Source organism: Lactuca virosa, chromosome 2 (assembly GCF_052849685.1).
Source record: "Lactuca virosa cultivar CGN04683 chromosome 2, Lactuca_virosa_CGN04683_v6, whole genome shotgun sequence".
NCBI classification, from domain to species: Eukaryota; Viridiplantae; Streptophyta; class Magnoliopsida; order Asterales; family Asteraceae; genus Lactuca; species Lactuca virosa.
The window spans coordinates 167,756,946-167,774,210 of record NC_136427.1 but is presented as its reverse complement, the minus strand read 5'-3'; the positions used below and the strand labels follow the sequence as shown (position 1 = coordinate 167,774,210).

The window sequence follows — 17,265 nt, the reverse complement described above, 5'->3', positions numbered from 1 at the left end:
TGGTAATTAACCATATAATTTCATTATTGAATGTTACTTGTACAAATTGAATATAATTCTTATATTTTTTATTTGATATATCCAGACTCTACAATTATGATGTTGAAGGCTAACAATTCTATGGTTGTGGGAGTAGTATATAGACTGTAAAACAGGTAAGCAAAATCTTGACTGATTTCAAATTTGATGATATTAAATCCTTTAATTAATTTTTTATAACATTTCCCATGTGTGTTTATTTTTACAGGTTTGACAAAGGTTTTACCAACAAAGTTATCATGTGTTTTTTCTGTTCTAGAATAATCACACTTTGTGGTAACTTTCTGCTTCTTGGAGTTTATTGTATACTATATTTTAATTATTTAACAAAGAGTCCAACTATAAAAGTGTTTTTATGCCGATGTCTACTTTGCAAGTTGTTTTGTTAGAAGTTATTTCCATTTTGATAATTGTAAATTATTAATTTTCACTTATATTGGTGTTAAAAGATTTAGAGCAACTGTTTTTTGAGTTGTTTGTAGTTGTTTTTATGGGTAAAGTTCATTAACTTGTGTGTGAATAAAATTAGGGTATCTACCATTATTTGATTTTGGATTTAAAAATATTTTAAAATTGATTAAATCAAATTTAATGAATGTTAGTGGTAAGTCAATAGATGAACTATAAATATTCCCACTTACTACCATTTACTTATTTTTTTTCATTATATTAACCTACTTCCATTTCTTTTTAATACAATACAATATTTTCATTTTTTTTCCATGAAATCATTATACTATGCAAAATCTATCAAATTAGGGTGGTGAACTTTTTTGTTTTTGTATTATGTGGACTTGCATTATTGTTGTAATGTTGGTTTATGACCACATTTTTATATATTTGTTTTTTGATACTTTTTAATCACAGAAAATTTGGTAGACTACAAGATGTAAAATGTTAAACGTATGGAAGCATATGCATACAAAAAAGGTACACAATTCTAATACTTTTTCCTTTGGAATATTGAATACCAATATAATATATGATGGTTGTTTATATGGATTGCATTATTAGTGTTGTTATTATTTTTTTTATTGTATATGAGTTTTGTTGATACAAATATATTTGAGTGAACACAGTTACTGTTTTGATATGTGATGTAATTAAAATACATTGAATGAAAAAGTATAAATCACAGAAATAATTATAAACAATGAAATACATATCTGTTTGTGTTTGATTAACCAAGCTAACAGATGTTTACGACTATAGAAAGGAAGAAATATTGATTTACTAAATATTGAATTTCAAATTTTGTATTTTTAGGATAAGTATTATAAATATAAAAAGTATGATAATGTCATTTATCTTAATATTGTATCGTTTTATACTATTAATAATTATTTATAAAAAGTAGGATTATGAAATAAGTTTTTTTTTCGAAAATTATTTTTTGTAATAAAGTAACACTAAAAAATATTAAATTGCAGAATATAACATTAAAAATATTAAATTGCATAAATTGAGGAATAAACCTTAAAATGCAGAAAAACTACAATAACATAGGAATGTACTAACTAATCAGTTAAAATAAGTTGACATGAATGAAACTGTTACAAAAAGACAATGGAAAGTATGATACACAACCATATGAATGTCTTATTGTGTGTATGTGTATTTGTGTGTATTAAAGCGTATGTATCCAATATTTATTTGTGTATTTGTATGTGAAAAAACAACCATTTGTGGATTTAAACACCAATTGCAGAGAGAGTTAGATGGTAGAACTGTAGAAGCGGTGGTGGTAGAATGTATTCTTAACAGAGACGGAGATGGATAAAGGGATGACACAAACCATGGACCTGATATAATTTTTTGTGTTCATGAATATAAGTTGGTTTGATGTTGCATCTGAGCCTGTAAACACAAGAAAAACACACAAACACACCATTAAAGACAGAGTTAGAATGTAGAATCATTTACAAAACACACACATACACACACAACATTAAAGATACATGATATTTGTTTTTTGTTTTGCATAGGAATATAAGTTGGATTGCTGGCTGTTTCGGTACCTAAACACACAAAAAAAAAACACCAATTGCAGAAGAGAGAGAGAGAGAGAGAGAGAGAGAGAGAAGGTAGAAGTAGTTAAAAAACACACACATACAACATTAAAGAGACCTGATATTTTTTTTTTCTACAGGAATTTGTTTTGATGGGTTGTTTGATCAGGTGGGAGTGTGCTTTTGGCTTGCTAGAGTTTTAAAGAGAAAGTGAGATTGTAAAAGAGTACGTGCTTACAAAATTTAATAGACATTCGAATTTTTGTAATCTAACTCTAACTCTAACTTATCCCCAATTTTAATATGTTTGACTGAGTATTTCGAATGTTATTGGATTCCAGCTAGCAATATTTAAGATGTCTGTATGTATTATATTATGCATTAAGTAATTGTAATTCATGCTTCAAATCTTGTACTACTTAAATTTAAGACTTTCTTGTCCTAAAAAAGGTAAATGCTTTTTAAGGTACATATATTATAAAGAACATATAACCCTTATTACCGAAAATAGTTTATCTGTTGCTCAATGTTGGACTACTCTCATTTTTATGATTTCCGACAAATCCATAACACAATCATTAGACCACACATTATTACCGGTTTGTTTTTTAAATTCTTGTTTTTGTTTGCACCACCCTCTATTTACAATAAGTCCATAAAAATGAACTTGACAAACATCTTCTATGTTCTCTTTTGTGTATCCCATGCTAAGTGCAATGAAGACCAATGATATATTTCTTAAATTTGTATTTTTAGTACTTACCCAAGTAATTAGATTAGAATTTGATGTATGTCATCTTTTTCTTTTTGTTTATGTGTCATATTTTCTTTTAAGATCATATTAGGCTTTTATAAAAAAGAATATTACTTGTGAAATCGGATCCTATAAACTTGGTATGTTAAATTAAAATCGGTTCATTGTAAAGAAAGTTATACTTTGATAAAACACAACCATATATAAAGTATAATTGTAATTTAAAGAATACAACATAATTTAAATGATTAGTAGTAATTTATAGAACACAATAGAATTTAATTGTTGCTAGTTTAATAGCATAAATATAATATTTATCTCTATTTTTCTTTGATAAAAATAATATTTATTTATTTATTTCATAAAATATAAAATAATAGAACATTTCAAATAACTCTTATTTATTTACAGTATAGTCTTGCTAAATTTTCTGGGCAATAGAGTCAATTTATATAAAACATAGAAACAGAGTATGATATTATTACTAACAAAAACCAATGGCAAGATCCGATTTCAACTTAAGGGCACAATGATAGCATGAAACTACTTATTACATACACACACTGGTTGCAAAGTGAATATATGAGCAGATTCATAAAGCATGTTTAGTGCAATAAATGGTGCCATACTTTACTGAATTGTTTCTTATAGCATCCTACTTTCAAAAAACATGTTCAGTGCACAAAACACACTTACGCTTTCTAATAAAATAAATTAAAATAACATGTTATAGTAAACAAATAAAAGAAAGTAGGTTGTTATGATTAACAAAAAAAACTGTACAAATAACAATAAATTAAAGTAGGTTGCAAAAGGCCATTGTAAAACACTTGGTTGGCAATTTCACCATGTGATTCTGTTGAACGTCTATGAAGTTGAGGCTGCAACCAACATCGTGAGCTGCAAAATATTCCTTAGGACGCCTTCTAAATTCGCTGATATCGGTTGTCAAAACATTAAAAGAAGAAAAAATGAAAAAAATAGTTACATGTTCATCTAAAGTTAATCAATACATGTATAGCTTCACCTCCGGATCATCTAAAAGACAAAGGGCACCACAAGTGAGTAATTGTTTTGAGTTCAACTGAAGAGTTGTATAATCATGAGAACCAAAAGTTTAGCAATTAAGAAGATTTTTATTTTCTAGCTTTACTCATTAAAAATAATTACAGGCTCCTTAACCCAACCACCCTTTCATTTATAGTAATCCTAATTCACACTTACTTTCGCTATTAAACTTAAATAGCACCAGAACATAGCTCGCTATTGCAACCTTTAAATTTTCATAGAAAAGTTAAAACATACACATACACACATTATATCAAACAGATGGGATGCCTAAACTGAAAGTAAAAAAGAAAGACCAAATTACCCTTATTCCATAAATTCTTCCCATTTTCGTTCTTGCACATTCATCTTCAATCAAACGTCATGCAAGGGTGCTATGATGCTTGTTAATAAATGACTTCTTTGGAACTCTTCAATTACCAAAAAAAAATTATCAATAATGAGGGAATTCATAGAGTAATTCAAACATTCAGACAAATGAATTTAAAAAAATAAAAATAAAACTCAGAACTCGGTATGGATGAAGAAAAACTAAGTACAGTAACCAATTTCCTGGATCTAAACAACACCAATTCTTGGAGAAATTACACATTCAAAACACATCGAGTCATTATTCTCAATCTTTACCTAATAATCATCAACACCAACACATCTAGAATTTGTCAAAAAGGGAAACAGTTAAAAATAATTGAAAAGAAAAGAGAACAAATCAAAAGGAAACTGACCAGCCAGGACTGTATAACTTACTGATGTAGAAAGCTTCAAATTTTTCTTTTTAACTTTGTCATTTCATGACTTTCTTCTTAAATCCTGGTCATGCATTTTCATTTATTTCAAATAAGGGAATCAAAATCAAAAATCAACTAAATGCAAAAATAAAACGAAAATTAAAGAGACATCAGAATAAATTAAAAAAATCAATAGAGAGAATCAAGTATTAAAAGATTAGAATAGAGAGGAGATGTAGAGAATGGGTTTTACCTAAACCAGTTCGATTGAAACTCCAATGAAGAGAACAACAATTCAAAATCCTAGTTTCCAGGTAAGAAAATATCTTCCATGTGCGCTGTAGCCATAGAAGTCCTATATGGTAAAACAGGAGTCAATTGAGATCAGACAATAAAAATAGGATGAAACAAAGAACATAAATAGATGAAAGTCGGTTCAAAGCACAAAGAGAGCCGAGAGTTAGAAAATCGAAGCACAAATAGGGTTCTATGGGTTTTAGTAGGGTTTATATTCTTTTTTTCACGATCTAGAAGGAAGGAAGTAGCATAAGAAACATACCTGAGCGAAAGATTTAAGCATCAAACAAATAAACTTCAGCCACAAAAGAAAGCTTCAAACATATAAATTTCAACAAAGAAGATGAGAATCTTAGCTAGATTTGTGGTGGGAGTTGTTCGCTGTAGGCGATGGCATCGTGGGGTAGAAACGACAGAGTTTATGGACCGGCTAAGGATGACTTCGATTAGGGTTGCTCTTGGAGAGGGTGATAAATGGTGGTGATATTGAGAGAGGAGGTCTTATAAAGTGTATTTCATATTGACCGATTCAATTGATACTGAAAATGGGGGGATTCAAAATTGAATTCCGTAACCAAGTGGGCGAAATACTGGGAAGAAGAGGGATTTTAAAAAAATTGGGACCGGAGAAATTGCCTTTAGTACAGCCTGTCATTGACCGAGTATGGGAATGAGCTGGCAGGTCGTGCTTCTTTTACTTGACTTTTTACTAATGTTAGACAAATTAAGATTTTAATGCATGAAGTTATTGTACACATTATTGTACACACCGTATATAAACTTGTAACTCTTAAAGATCAGCATTATAGGCTAAATGCTTATTAATATATATATATATATATATATATATATATATATATATATATATATATATATATATATATATATATATATATATATATATATATCTTTCTAATAAATAAATAGGTTGAATGTAAAATAACTGTCATGTGTCAAATAACTTGAAATAACTTGGTATAATCGGGTATAATATCACAATACTATTTGATTCCATAAAATCAGGTCCTAAATTTCAGTAAATATTTTTTTATTTTACAAATTTACATGCATTGAAATATAGATAATACAGGTACATATATCATATCCCTAAAAATCAGCTATTGATATTTCAATTTACCCCTTTTAAACCTCTTTAATTCCAATATTCACTACCATATATACGATTTCGCTTATTTTCCCGCTCATTCTTTGCTGTAACTCTTGAAATTATTATATCAATTCCAAGAAATCAGCAAATCAGTTTTAATACTCCAGAATCTGACCTGCATTCAAAAACATTCGGTTTATACTTATATAGGTATATAAAGAATATAAAGAACATAAATAATATAAATAATTGATATCCCTGAAAATCAGCAAAGAATTGATGATTACTTTATATTTATACGTATAAATTATACCTATAAAATACCAGCAAATATCGATTGATGGTCGTTGTTTTCTTTACTGTTGTATTCAAAAAGCTTTCAGAAGCTAATTCTCTTCCACATCTCTGCATCTACATTAACTTTCATACCTGATCTTGATGTCTTGAAGGACAGCTTCACTATGAAGCTTCGTGTTATCAGATTATGGACACTGGAATGTTACTATAACAAAGATGAAATTTTCTCCATTCAAGTTATTTTAATGGACGAACAGGTATACTACATATATGGTTTTAAATTATTTACAGATTTATATTTTTATTTATCTTTTTAATAACAAAACTTGAATGTTTTCAAATCGACAGCCACAAGCCCAAAAAAGAATTTGGATGCAACGAAAGGTTTGAAGCGAGCTCTTGAGGATGATTTTGTTTTGGATGTCAACGACAACATGTCATAATCAAAGGCCACAAAAGTTGTAGGAGGGGAACAACATAAACTTGTCAAGGTTAAGTTGGAAAAGTGATTGGTCACCTACCTTTTAAGAACAATAATCAGTTTTTAAATTTTTTCCTAAAGGTATTAAGACATTTTCGTTTTTTTTTTTAATTTTTTCCTAAGAGTATTAACACATTTTCGTATTTTTTTTTGTTAGCGATTTGATGGATTTGGTTGTTTTTTGGTTTAAATTATTTTTTTCTTAATAGTTTTTAGGATGACTTTATATTATGTGTTTGTTTCTTAATAATTTGTTTCCTGATTTTCATAAAGTACAATCATATTTATATCATGTTCAATAAACTATATTGTTATTTTCTACAATTTTAACAATAAACTAAAAGGTCATTGATTTAATTTCTAAACAATGGCGTGCAATTTCTTAAGTAAAGAAATGTATACCTTTTTTAGATCTTCATTGTTGGGTATTATTTCTAGAACACATGCCATAATTCCACGTCCCATTTAGCTACATACTCACTTAAACCTATAAAAAACAAAAACAGTGACAAAAGTCAAAAATCCTTATACAGTATAACATTAATTTGTGTATTCGGGTAAAAATATTAACTTATGACTCTAAAAATATTGACAATTATGCCCCTGATTTAAAAATGAACAATTGGAATATGAAAGAATAGTTTTTATTGATTTAAACAATAAAGGACTCATCCAAAGCTTGAATTCATAATCCTTTTAAAGGTGTTGAATTCCTTATACATTATAACATTAATTTGTGTGTTCGGATAAAAAATTTTAAGATACACTCTAAAAAATGACAATTATGCCCCTGATTTAGAAATCAAGAATTGGAATATGAAAGCTGAAAGCTGATTTTGTTCCACAAAAATCCAATATTTATCTAATGAAAGCTGATTTTTTCCATAAAAATCCAACTATTGTATTTTTATTAGAATGTATTTTTATTTTCTCATCACCGGTTAAAGATTTTGCTTACATCATTCGATTCCAACATTTTAAATATCATTTTCAATGACTTTTAATGATTGTAATAGATTCAAAACTCAGTTTAATCATGTGATAACATTTCTATAACATCATTAAATCAGGGGCATAATTGTCAACTTTTAGAGTGTATCTTACAAATTTTTATCCGAACACACAAATTAATGTGATAATGTATAAGGAATTCAACACCTTTAAAAGGATTCTGAATTCAGTTGCCCCTGGGATCTCCAGCTTTCTGGGGACAAAAGAGTAATTATATGTCAAGATAAAAAAGACCTGGTAATGTTCTGAAGAAGTACAAATACATAAGAAATGTAAACATATAACACCAACACACAACAAGCTACTGTTATAAGATAGACAAAACTTACAGAGAAATATCAATGACTAAATAACAAATTTAATGTCTCTAATTGCTAATACCTTCTACACAAAACTATGATAATGAGTTAAACTTTTTTTTACCTTTTTTGTTGTAAACTTAATTAAGTCTTTTGTTCTATACTAAGTCAAAGGGAAACAAATACTTGTATGTTGTTAATTAAAGGAAAAAGAATTTCAAGGATAAAAATGGAACTACTAAATAAAAACTAATTTCAATATTGAAAATTAAAGAAAAATGAATGTGAAGGATACGAAATGGAGTCATAAAACCCAAGGAACCTAAAGAAAATGGCACAAATGTCCTTTAAACATTCATGTAGCCTGAAAAAAATTTAAAAAAGGTAAAATTATGTAAATTGGCAATCTCATCTTAGAAACCACACTCAAATATCCATATTATCCAAGTATATTTTTTACACATTCAATTCTTAATACAACCTTTTTTTGTACGTTTTAGCTTTAGTGTGTCAAAGTCAAACAAATTGTAAGTCAAAATACATGATGAAATGTAGAAAAATTCCCAAATTATTTGATTTGAAAAATGATGGAAGTGAAAACTCATAACCAAATATCAGTTCCATCCCTACCAAAGTTATAAGAAGATCAATTTTCTCATTAAGAAGCAAAATTTGTTCATCTTTATATGTCTGCATAAAGTTGAAGAATAGTGACTCTGCTACAAAATTGTCCTTACTCATGGTTCCACATATTTATTTAACTTAATCTCCTTCAACCATATCAAACGAAATAGTTACTTGATTTCCCATTATATCCAATAAATGAATGCAATTTGCTATTATATAACTTCTAGGTAAGACGATTATATTACTGTTAAATATTTGTATACACCTGTTATAGTCCAGATGCAAGTTGCTATTATACCTGTACATGTCACTTGCTTTCTTTCTTCATTATTATAATTAATTTGGGTTTTTTTAACCTAACCAACATTGCATAGCTATGTGATTTGGAGCAGTTTCTGGGATATGAACTAAGAAAAGTGTCGTTATTAAAGAACAAGTGGCATACCTAAGTGTTGAATTCAAGCTTCAATTCATAATAAAAAAAAAAAACCATTCTTTCATATTCCAATTTTATTTGAAGTGTCATTTCAAATCAATTTGTTTCAATCAATCCTCATTTTCAGGCTTCAATTTAGCAAACCATATATAAGGAAATCAATTACTTATTTTTTTTACTTTAAAATCAATCACGTCTGAATTTTCCATCTTCCCTTTGCCTTCAATTTTACAAAAAATTCATCCTGTGAGGAGTGAGAATTTTTAAAAATCGACAACTATTACCAGAAAGTTAAAACCCTAGATCCAAATAAGCTACAAACCTTTTGCTGAAATACGTTGATGACGCTCTAATCTCTCTCCGTTCTCAGTCCCGACTCTCTGTTTTCACTCTCTTCTTCAGCTATCAACCTCTCACTGACTAACCAACTGAAATACATCTTACAATCGCCTACACTTTTTGCCTCCGTCTGTTAGCCTACGATCAAGCTCCGCCGGTAGACTCATACGACGTCACTACCCTCTAGGACACTCGAAATCTCGTTCGCCGCTGCTGCACGACTCTTCGTTGGTATCGTGTCTTTATTTGCTTTTGAAAATCCTTTCATCACTCACTTGACTGTATTCTGCGTTCTTGAAGAGAAGTGCTTCTGGTAGCTTTTATGTGATAAAAAAATAATGAACTTCAATATTATAAGGAGTATATGATATATAATTATTATTGTTTCTTTTGTATGTAATATATTATTCTTCATAACATGTTTTCTTCTTATTATTAATAAGACTTTGTTAATTTTTCTTTTATAATTTCTTATTTTTTTTATAATATACGTTTATTTTAACAACTTAATTTTTTGATTTATTTACCAATTTTAATTTACTTCACTAATTGGGGTTGTTTTATTTTTACAATAAATTTAATATATCATTATATTATATCGTAACGTTTTTTTTTCACAAATAAAAACTATATAATATATATTGAAAATTAATTTCACATACTTATTTGAATCAACGATTTTAATTTTACATAACTATATAAAATAACTATTCATTAATAATTTAATTATATTATTTGATTAATAATTACGATATTTTAGTATGAAAATGTAATTAATTTCGCTCCCGTGGTTCCCACGGGTTATAAACTAGTATATATATATATATATATATATATATATATATATATATATATATATATATATATACAAATTTGGGAAAAAAATTTCATTTACCATTTTTTTTGGAAGATTTGTTTAAAACATCTGTATTAAAAATGAGTGAATATTTTGTTTGCATTGTAACTGGCGGGAGGTGGGAGTTTGTACGGATAAATCTGGAATATTTATGTCCACAAGGAGGTATTTTTGAATTCGTTTTGATATTTTCAAAGTATATTAGTTATAGTGGTTTTATATCTTTAAACCCTGTTCCTGAGTCGAAATTAACGAGGGAAGCGGAGAGAAAAGAAGAGAATTGGAGAGACAGAAGGAGTCAAGAGTGTTCCCGAGTTTATTTTTTGGAGTGATTTGGGAAGAAAGGAAAGGAAATCAGAGCATTCTTTTCTCTCCTAATCTTCCTCCCAAATTGGAGAGATTTGGAGAGAAGAGAATCACCGATACAGAGAAAATCCCGATGATTACCAAAATACCCCTATATACATTCACGTACAACATCACAAAAGAAAAAAAATCCATGCTTCTCCTCTTCACGCTCTGCATCAGACGATTCCATTGACTGGTTCCTCACTCATTCGTCTTCAGGGTTCAAGCTTCCATCATCAGGTTTCATTTTTTTTCTTTGATTTGTTTTTTATGTTTCTTATACCCTATTCTTCTTATACACGATGCCATCTATTTCTTGGTTATTTCTATGTTTCTTATCTGTTATTTGGTGGTATCTGTTATTGTCTTTTTCTGCCTCTATAAAGTAAATGATTTTTAAGGGTTTAAGATTTCAAGCATTCCTTGATGAAAATGCACACAGCAAATACTATACGGTGGTAGATCATAAATCTTAATCTTGAATAAACAATGACTTACATATATTCTCCTAGGTATTTCCATAAAGTTCTCTTCATTGTTTTACAAACATAATAAAAACACAGAGTTTTGAGCACAATGCAACCATTGTAGCTGCCACCCAAAGGTCTATCTGATATAGGTATCCCCCAAGGGCGATATCATCCATATCTAAAAACATTAAAATACCAATGTCCCATCTTTCACAATCTGAAAGTGTAATTAAAAACCAATGAAACAACATTCCAATAGTAGTAATTTTTTATTTCTTTATGTTTCTTGTTTATTTGGTGCTATTTAGGTAGTTATTTGGCCTCAAGTTAATCAATAGGTAAACAACAATAATAGTGTACCTTGTATATATAGTTAACTATTTTTGGCTAAAGCAACTAAAAATGTTTACCCAGTCAAAAAACAATTAGACCATATTACAAATGGTCAAAAGGGTAAATATCCCCTACATGACCCATCACACTTATCCTCCCTTTTTCAAAATTTTCAATGGAATGGAATCCTGAATTCCAATTCCATCGGATTCCATCAGAATACACAAACTTACAACACGTATTATTTCTTCTTTATCAGCTATGCAAGGCAAGATAGCTCCCAATATATCAGCATAATAAGGAACCAATTGATCACCCCCAAGTTTTACAAACTCGTTTATTTGCATTAATTTAATAAAAAGTTGCAGGATTTCTCAAAAAATCTCATTACAATGTGCAACTAAATGTAAAAAAATAAGTAAAGAAGTTGAGAGGTAGGCAAGAGTTGGCAAAAAAAAATTACGCATAATTTTGTTTTCAGGAGAATCATGTGGTATATACTTGAAATTATTGAAAAAAGGTGACAAGGGTATAATTGTCTACTTTTAGTTTTCATTTCTTTTCCTTCCAACTCGGGAACACAAAGAAAAATAATTTTCCTTTCCTTTCTCTCAAACTCGGGAATAGAAAAATACATTTTACTTTCTTTTCCTTTCCTTTCTTTTCTCTCCATATTTCTCTTCTCTTCTTTTCTTTCCTTTAAATGAAACTCGGGAACAGGGTGTTAGTGAAAATGAAAACCGATTTATTAGATAGTGTAACGCCCCGATTTTCAGGTATTGATTTAATATAAAGTTTCTTGATTTCAAGGGCTACTCGACGAGTTGGTTGCCCTACTCGTCGAGTAGCAGCGGGTTAGTCCACGCGTTTTAATGAACTACTCGCCGAGTCCAAGAAGGGACTCGACGAGTAGGAGTTGGCAAATGAAACCCTAAATCCCGGGGTTTTGCACCATATTTAAAGGATCAACAGCCTCCCTTTATCCCCCTTGCAGTCTTTTGAGAACCAAACCAACCCTAATTCGTGTGTGTGCTTCATTTTGTGTGTTATAAGCTTTGGAAGGTGAATCTTAGTGAGGAAAGCTTGGAGAAACAAGTGGCTAGAAGCAAGGAACTTGTGGGGATCAGAAATCTACCTCAGTTAGCATCATTTGAAGGTATCAAGTCGTCACCTTTACCTCATTTCTTTCTAGATCTCATTTGGGTGAAGTTTAGGGATATTATGGCTTGGTTATGATGATATTGTGGTGTATGAGCTAGATCTGAAGTTGCAACTTCAGATCTGGACCCTTTTTGGGTTCTAGGTTCATAAAGTTTCGAGCTTGGTCATGTATGAAGCCTTCCTTGAGTGTAAAACTCCATTATAATCTTAGATTTGTCATTTAGAGCCTTTAGAGCCATGTATGCACGTAAAGTTAGCAACTTTACGTGATAAACATGCCTTAGAAGCTTGGATCTGCAATATGGAGCCGCTGCATGGCTTAAAAAGTGTTTGTATGGGTGAAGGTCTGAAGGGGCTCGGCGAGTTGCATAGTCAACTCGGCGAGCCACATGAAGATGGCCATGTACTCGACGAGTTGGATGAACAACTCGGCGAGTCCGTTGAAGATTGCCTTGGACTCGGCGAGTCAGTCGAAGACTCGGCGATTCGGCTAGGGTTTTTCTCAACCTTTGGACATGTATGAACTCGACGAGTTATAAGGGAACTCGACGAGTCAACCTAGGATTTCACGACTTCTCGAGTTCAGGAAGAACTCGACGAGTCGGTGAACTGCACTCGACGAGTTGGGTCAACATGGACTGTTGACCTTGACTGTTGACTTTGACCTTGACCAGGGGTTGACCAGTTGACCTCTGGGGGTATTTTGGTAATTTGGAGATTTATGGAAAAACGGTTTTATGGAAACTATAGGTGGTGGAGTTCGTGTTGGTGATTCGAGAGTTTGAGCCTATCATTTTCAGTGCGACATTGTGAGGTGAGTTATCCTCACTATACTCAAAGGTCTAAGGCACCAAGGCTGGCCCTTTGAATTGTTATTGGTTATGTTATGCTAGTATGATCTGTTAGATCGATATCCTAGAGGGTAGGATGATATTATGTGGTATGTGGTATGATCCGTTAGATCAGTTGTGTCTATAAACTATTATGTGATTATTTGTTATATGTGCACATGTTTGTTTGGCGGTTGAGGCTTATCTGCTTTGTGCGAAAGCCAATAGACCTGGGCATTCCAACCTGTTGGTTGTGGGCCGTGAGTATTCCATCCCGAGGACGATTGGATTCATAGTATGTGGGCATTCCAACCTGTTGGTTGTGGGCCTGGGGTATTCCATCCTGAGGATGATTGGACCCATAGTATGTTGGCATTCCAACCGAATGGTTGAGGGCCTGGGGTATTCCAACCCGATGGTTGACTGAACCCATAGTATGTTGTTCATGATTATATGTGTGTTGCTGCAGGTATGAGTATTTTGGGGGAACTCACTAAGCTTCCAGGCTTACGGTTTCAGTTTATTGTTTCAGGTACATCAGGGGATCGCGGCAAGGCGAAGGCATGATCGTACAGCTCCTCATGATTTGCTTATGTTTCTGGGAAACTCTGATATTATGCATTTTGAAAACAAAGTTGTAACGATTTTAATGGTTTGAAATATTTTAAAAAAAAATTAAATTTGGCATGATTTTTATGGGTATTACAGATAGATATAAAATTAGTCTTCGCTTCCATAATCCTGAATTGAATCATTAAATAGTCGTTGTTGAAGACATTGATGATAGAATGTTGGTCAAGATAATCAAATCGGTTGGAGGAAAAGATGTGAAAGTGTTTATGGTGGTTGATAAGGACAGCGAGAGAGTAAATGAGGCGCTTGCTAATTTATCCAGCGATAAATGGAGAAACAACTCAATAGGTACTTTCATGAATCCTAGTGTACCTCGGTTTCATTGTGTTGCTGAAAATGTAAATGTGATGTATTCACCTATTCACTATGTGGATCCTGAAAATTACACCTACGTTGGTGATGATGATGTTGCTACATATCTTAATGACGTGGGTGGCTGTTATGTTAACGTTCCCTAACAATAAGTTAAGGTTATCAATAGGGGTGGAGTACTTGAAACTAAAAAGAAAAAAATTATGATTCAAAAAGATGAAAATCCACATGGTTATGGGGATTTTGTTGATCTTGCTGATGTAGATTTAGATATAAACGACTTAGAAAGTAATTTTGATGGAGATGAGTTAGGTGATGAACCTAAACGTAAGTTTTATGATAACCTTTTTTGTGGTATGGCCCTTCTACCAGAATGTCCAGTTGATGGTAATGAAAAATCACATCACAGAGGGTAAACTCTAATCAAAAGATTAAATGCCTCCAGATATTTGAAAACAAAGACCTTCTAAAATAGGCAATTGGGAAAAAACTGTCTTGAAGAAGGTTTTCAGAAGAAGACAAGTAGATTGAACAAATCAAGGTATGAGGTTGTGTGTGTTGAGAAAATTTGTTCTTGGATAATAAAGCAAAAGGAATCTAAGTTATGACGGACTTTTTCCAAGTGAAATTTTTTGTTAATGTACACATATGTTCTTTAACAATGTTGCAACCTAATCATCGACAAGCTAACAAAAATGTGTTGGGTGAATATCTCGTTGATGTTTTGGCTGAAGACTATAGTAGAGTATATCGGGGAGAAGAAATTGTTAACGATATGAACATACAATTGAAAATCGGTATCTCGTACCATCAGGCTTGGAGTGCAAAACAATATACACTATTGTTGTTAAGGAGTATCAAAGAGGATTCATTTACCAAACTTCCAGCTTATTTCCACAATTTGGTCAAACAAAATCTCGACAAGGTGACACATATTCAAATATTCAAACAGATGCTAAAGATCGGTTTGAGTTCTTGTATATCCCACTTGGTTGTTCGGTCAGTATTACCATATTTTTTACTATTTTTTTGTGATGTAGTTAACTATAATCATTATTTTTGAATAGATCCATAGTGTATTGTAGGTACGATCTTTTGTCAATTGTTGTAAGCCGACCCTTATTGTAGATGGAGCCCACCTAAAGGGGGAGTTCAAAGGTACCATGTTACTTCCAGTTACTAAGGACGGACAAAACCAAATATTACCGGTTGCATATGGTATATGAAAAAGTGAGTGTACAGATTCTTAGACATGATTTTTTCAAAAACTACATGATTACATAAGCAATATAGAGGATCTTGAAATTATATTTGATAGGGCTCCATATGTTGCAAACATTTTTCCTAACGCGCATCACAGAATATGTGGTGTCCATTTGTATTTCAACATAATATCTAGATACGGGTAGAGTAAGACAGTTAAAGCAATTTTCTAGGAGGCTTGTAGAGCGTATACAGTTGATGTTTTTGATGTTGCCATGGACAAAATAAGAAGGACAAAAGAAGATATATGGGAATACTTACAAAGTATAAATCCTGAAACTTGGTTTAGGGCACATTTTAGAGGCAACCGATACAATCTTATGTCCTCCAATAGTTCAAAGTCTATAAATGCATTATCTAGACATGCACGTAAGGTGCCTATATTGATGTTGATCCACTTTTTTCGTGCAACAATGCAACAGTGGTGCTTTCAAAGAAGAAAATTTACCGGTAGTAAGTTCTAATATTAATGTTTGTGTCAAATGTTATTGATCTTAACTATGTATTTTTCTCTTTTTTAGCGGAAGCAACAACAATACTCACCCCTTGGGCCGATGATATTGTAAAATAAAAGATAAAAATACTTTTACTAATTGGGATGTTCGCATGATCTCAAGACTTAGATGCGAGGTCAAAAAGGGGAGAAAAACGTCATTGTTGATGTCCAAGAAATGGCATGTATATGTAGGCAGTGGAAACTTGACTGCATACCTTGTGGCCCTATCATAAGAGTGCTAACAGTGAACAAATATGATGACTTCTCGATGTATACTTTAAAAGCTTACTATATCGAAACATTGAGGAAAACATATGAGGAACCAGTGAACCCTTTACCAGAGCCCTCCGAATGGGAGATCCCCGATGGTTTGATGATTGTTAGGCCACCTATAATGGATAAACATCATTCAGGCAAGCCAATAAACACAGAATATATTCCATCCCAAGGTGAGGGTCCAATAAAAAAAGAATGTTCTACATGCGGTCATGTAGGTTACACGAGAAACAATTGTTATGGAAGGGCGTCTGGTAGCGGATCAATCCGTACGAAAAATACTACTAGGCAGGAGACGGTAAATAATAATGGGGCTTCTACGAGTGGTTCACATAGCTATAACGCTAATTTTGATTTAAATCTACCTTAAATTTAAGAGTATTTAGCTTCTTCTTCTTCTTCTTCTTCTTTTTTGAAAGAGTATTGTAATTCTTTTATTAAATTTTTAAGATGGTGTTCTTATGCTTTTATATTATAATTTAGTTATAACATCACAAGACTAAATGAAGTTTTTATTCTTCACTTTTAAAAATACTTTGAAAAAAATGTTAAACAAACAAATTTTTATTAAACTGATAAAAATACATATAGCAAACCCAAGACATATAATAAACTTACAACAAGTTTTTACCAATTATTAACTTCAGGGAACTGCAATGGATACTTCTCTTTCTCCATTGTTATATAGTTATACCTAATTCTCATTTTATCTTCTAAACGATCATTTTGCAGCCTAAGATCTATCATCTCTGCATCCTTGTCAGGAAGCCATTTTTCAGTCATTTTGATAGTCT

General features: G+C 31.3%; 1 protein-coding gene and 1 long non-coding RNA gene across 2 annotated transcripts; one reads left to right on the top strand and one right to left on the bottom strand.

Annotated features, from left to right (window-relative positions):
- Window positions 1-3,543: 3,543 nt before the first annotated feature.
- LOC145159702 (uncharacterized) lies at window positions 3,544-5,481 on the bottom strand. Its single transcript, XR_013737855.1, has 3 exons — window positions 5,158-5,481; window positions 4,852-4,953; window positions 3,544-4,680 (listed from the first exon to the last, which is right to left on the bottom strand). It is a non-coding gene; the product is annotated as an uncharacterized LOC145159702 (long non-coding RNA).
- A 10,841-nt stretch (window positions 5,482-16,322) lies between these two features.
- On the top strand, window positions 16,323-16,841 carry LOC145157953 (uncharacterized). Its single transcript, XM_079076925.1, has one exon. The coding sequence runs from the start codon at window positions 16,323-16,325 to the stop codon at window positions 16,839-16,841; it is 519 nt and encodes a 172-aa protein (XP_078933051.1).
- Window positions 16,842-17,265: the final 424 nt, after the last annotated feature.

Bases quoted from the DNA above. Each gene is read 5' to 3' on its own strand.
- LOC145157953 (XM_079076925.1), top strand. From the start codon at position 16,323: ATGCGAGGTCAAAAAGGGGAGAAAAACGTCATTGTTGATGTCCAAGAA.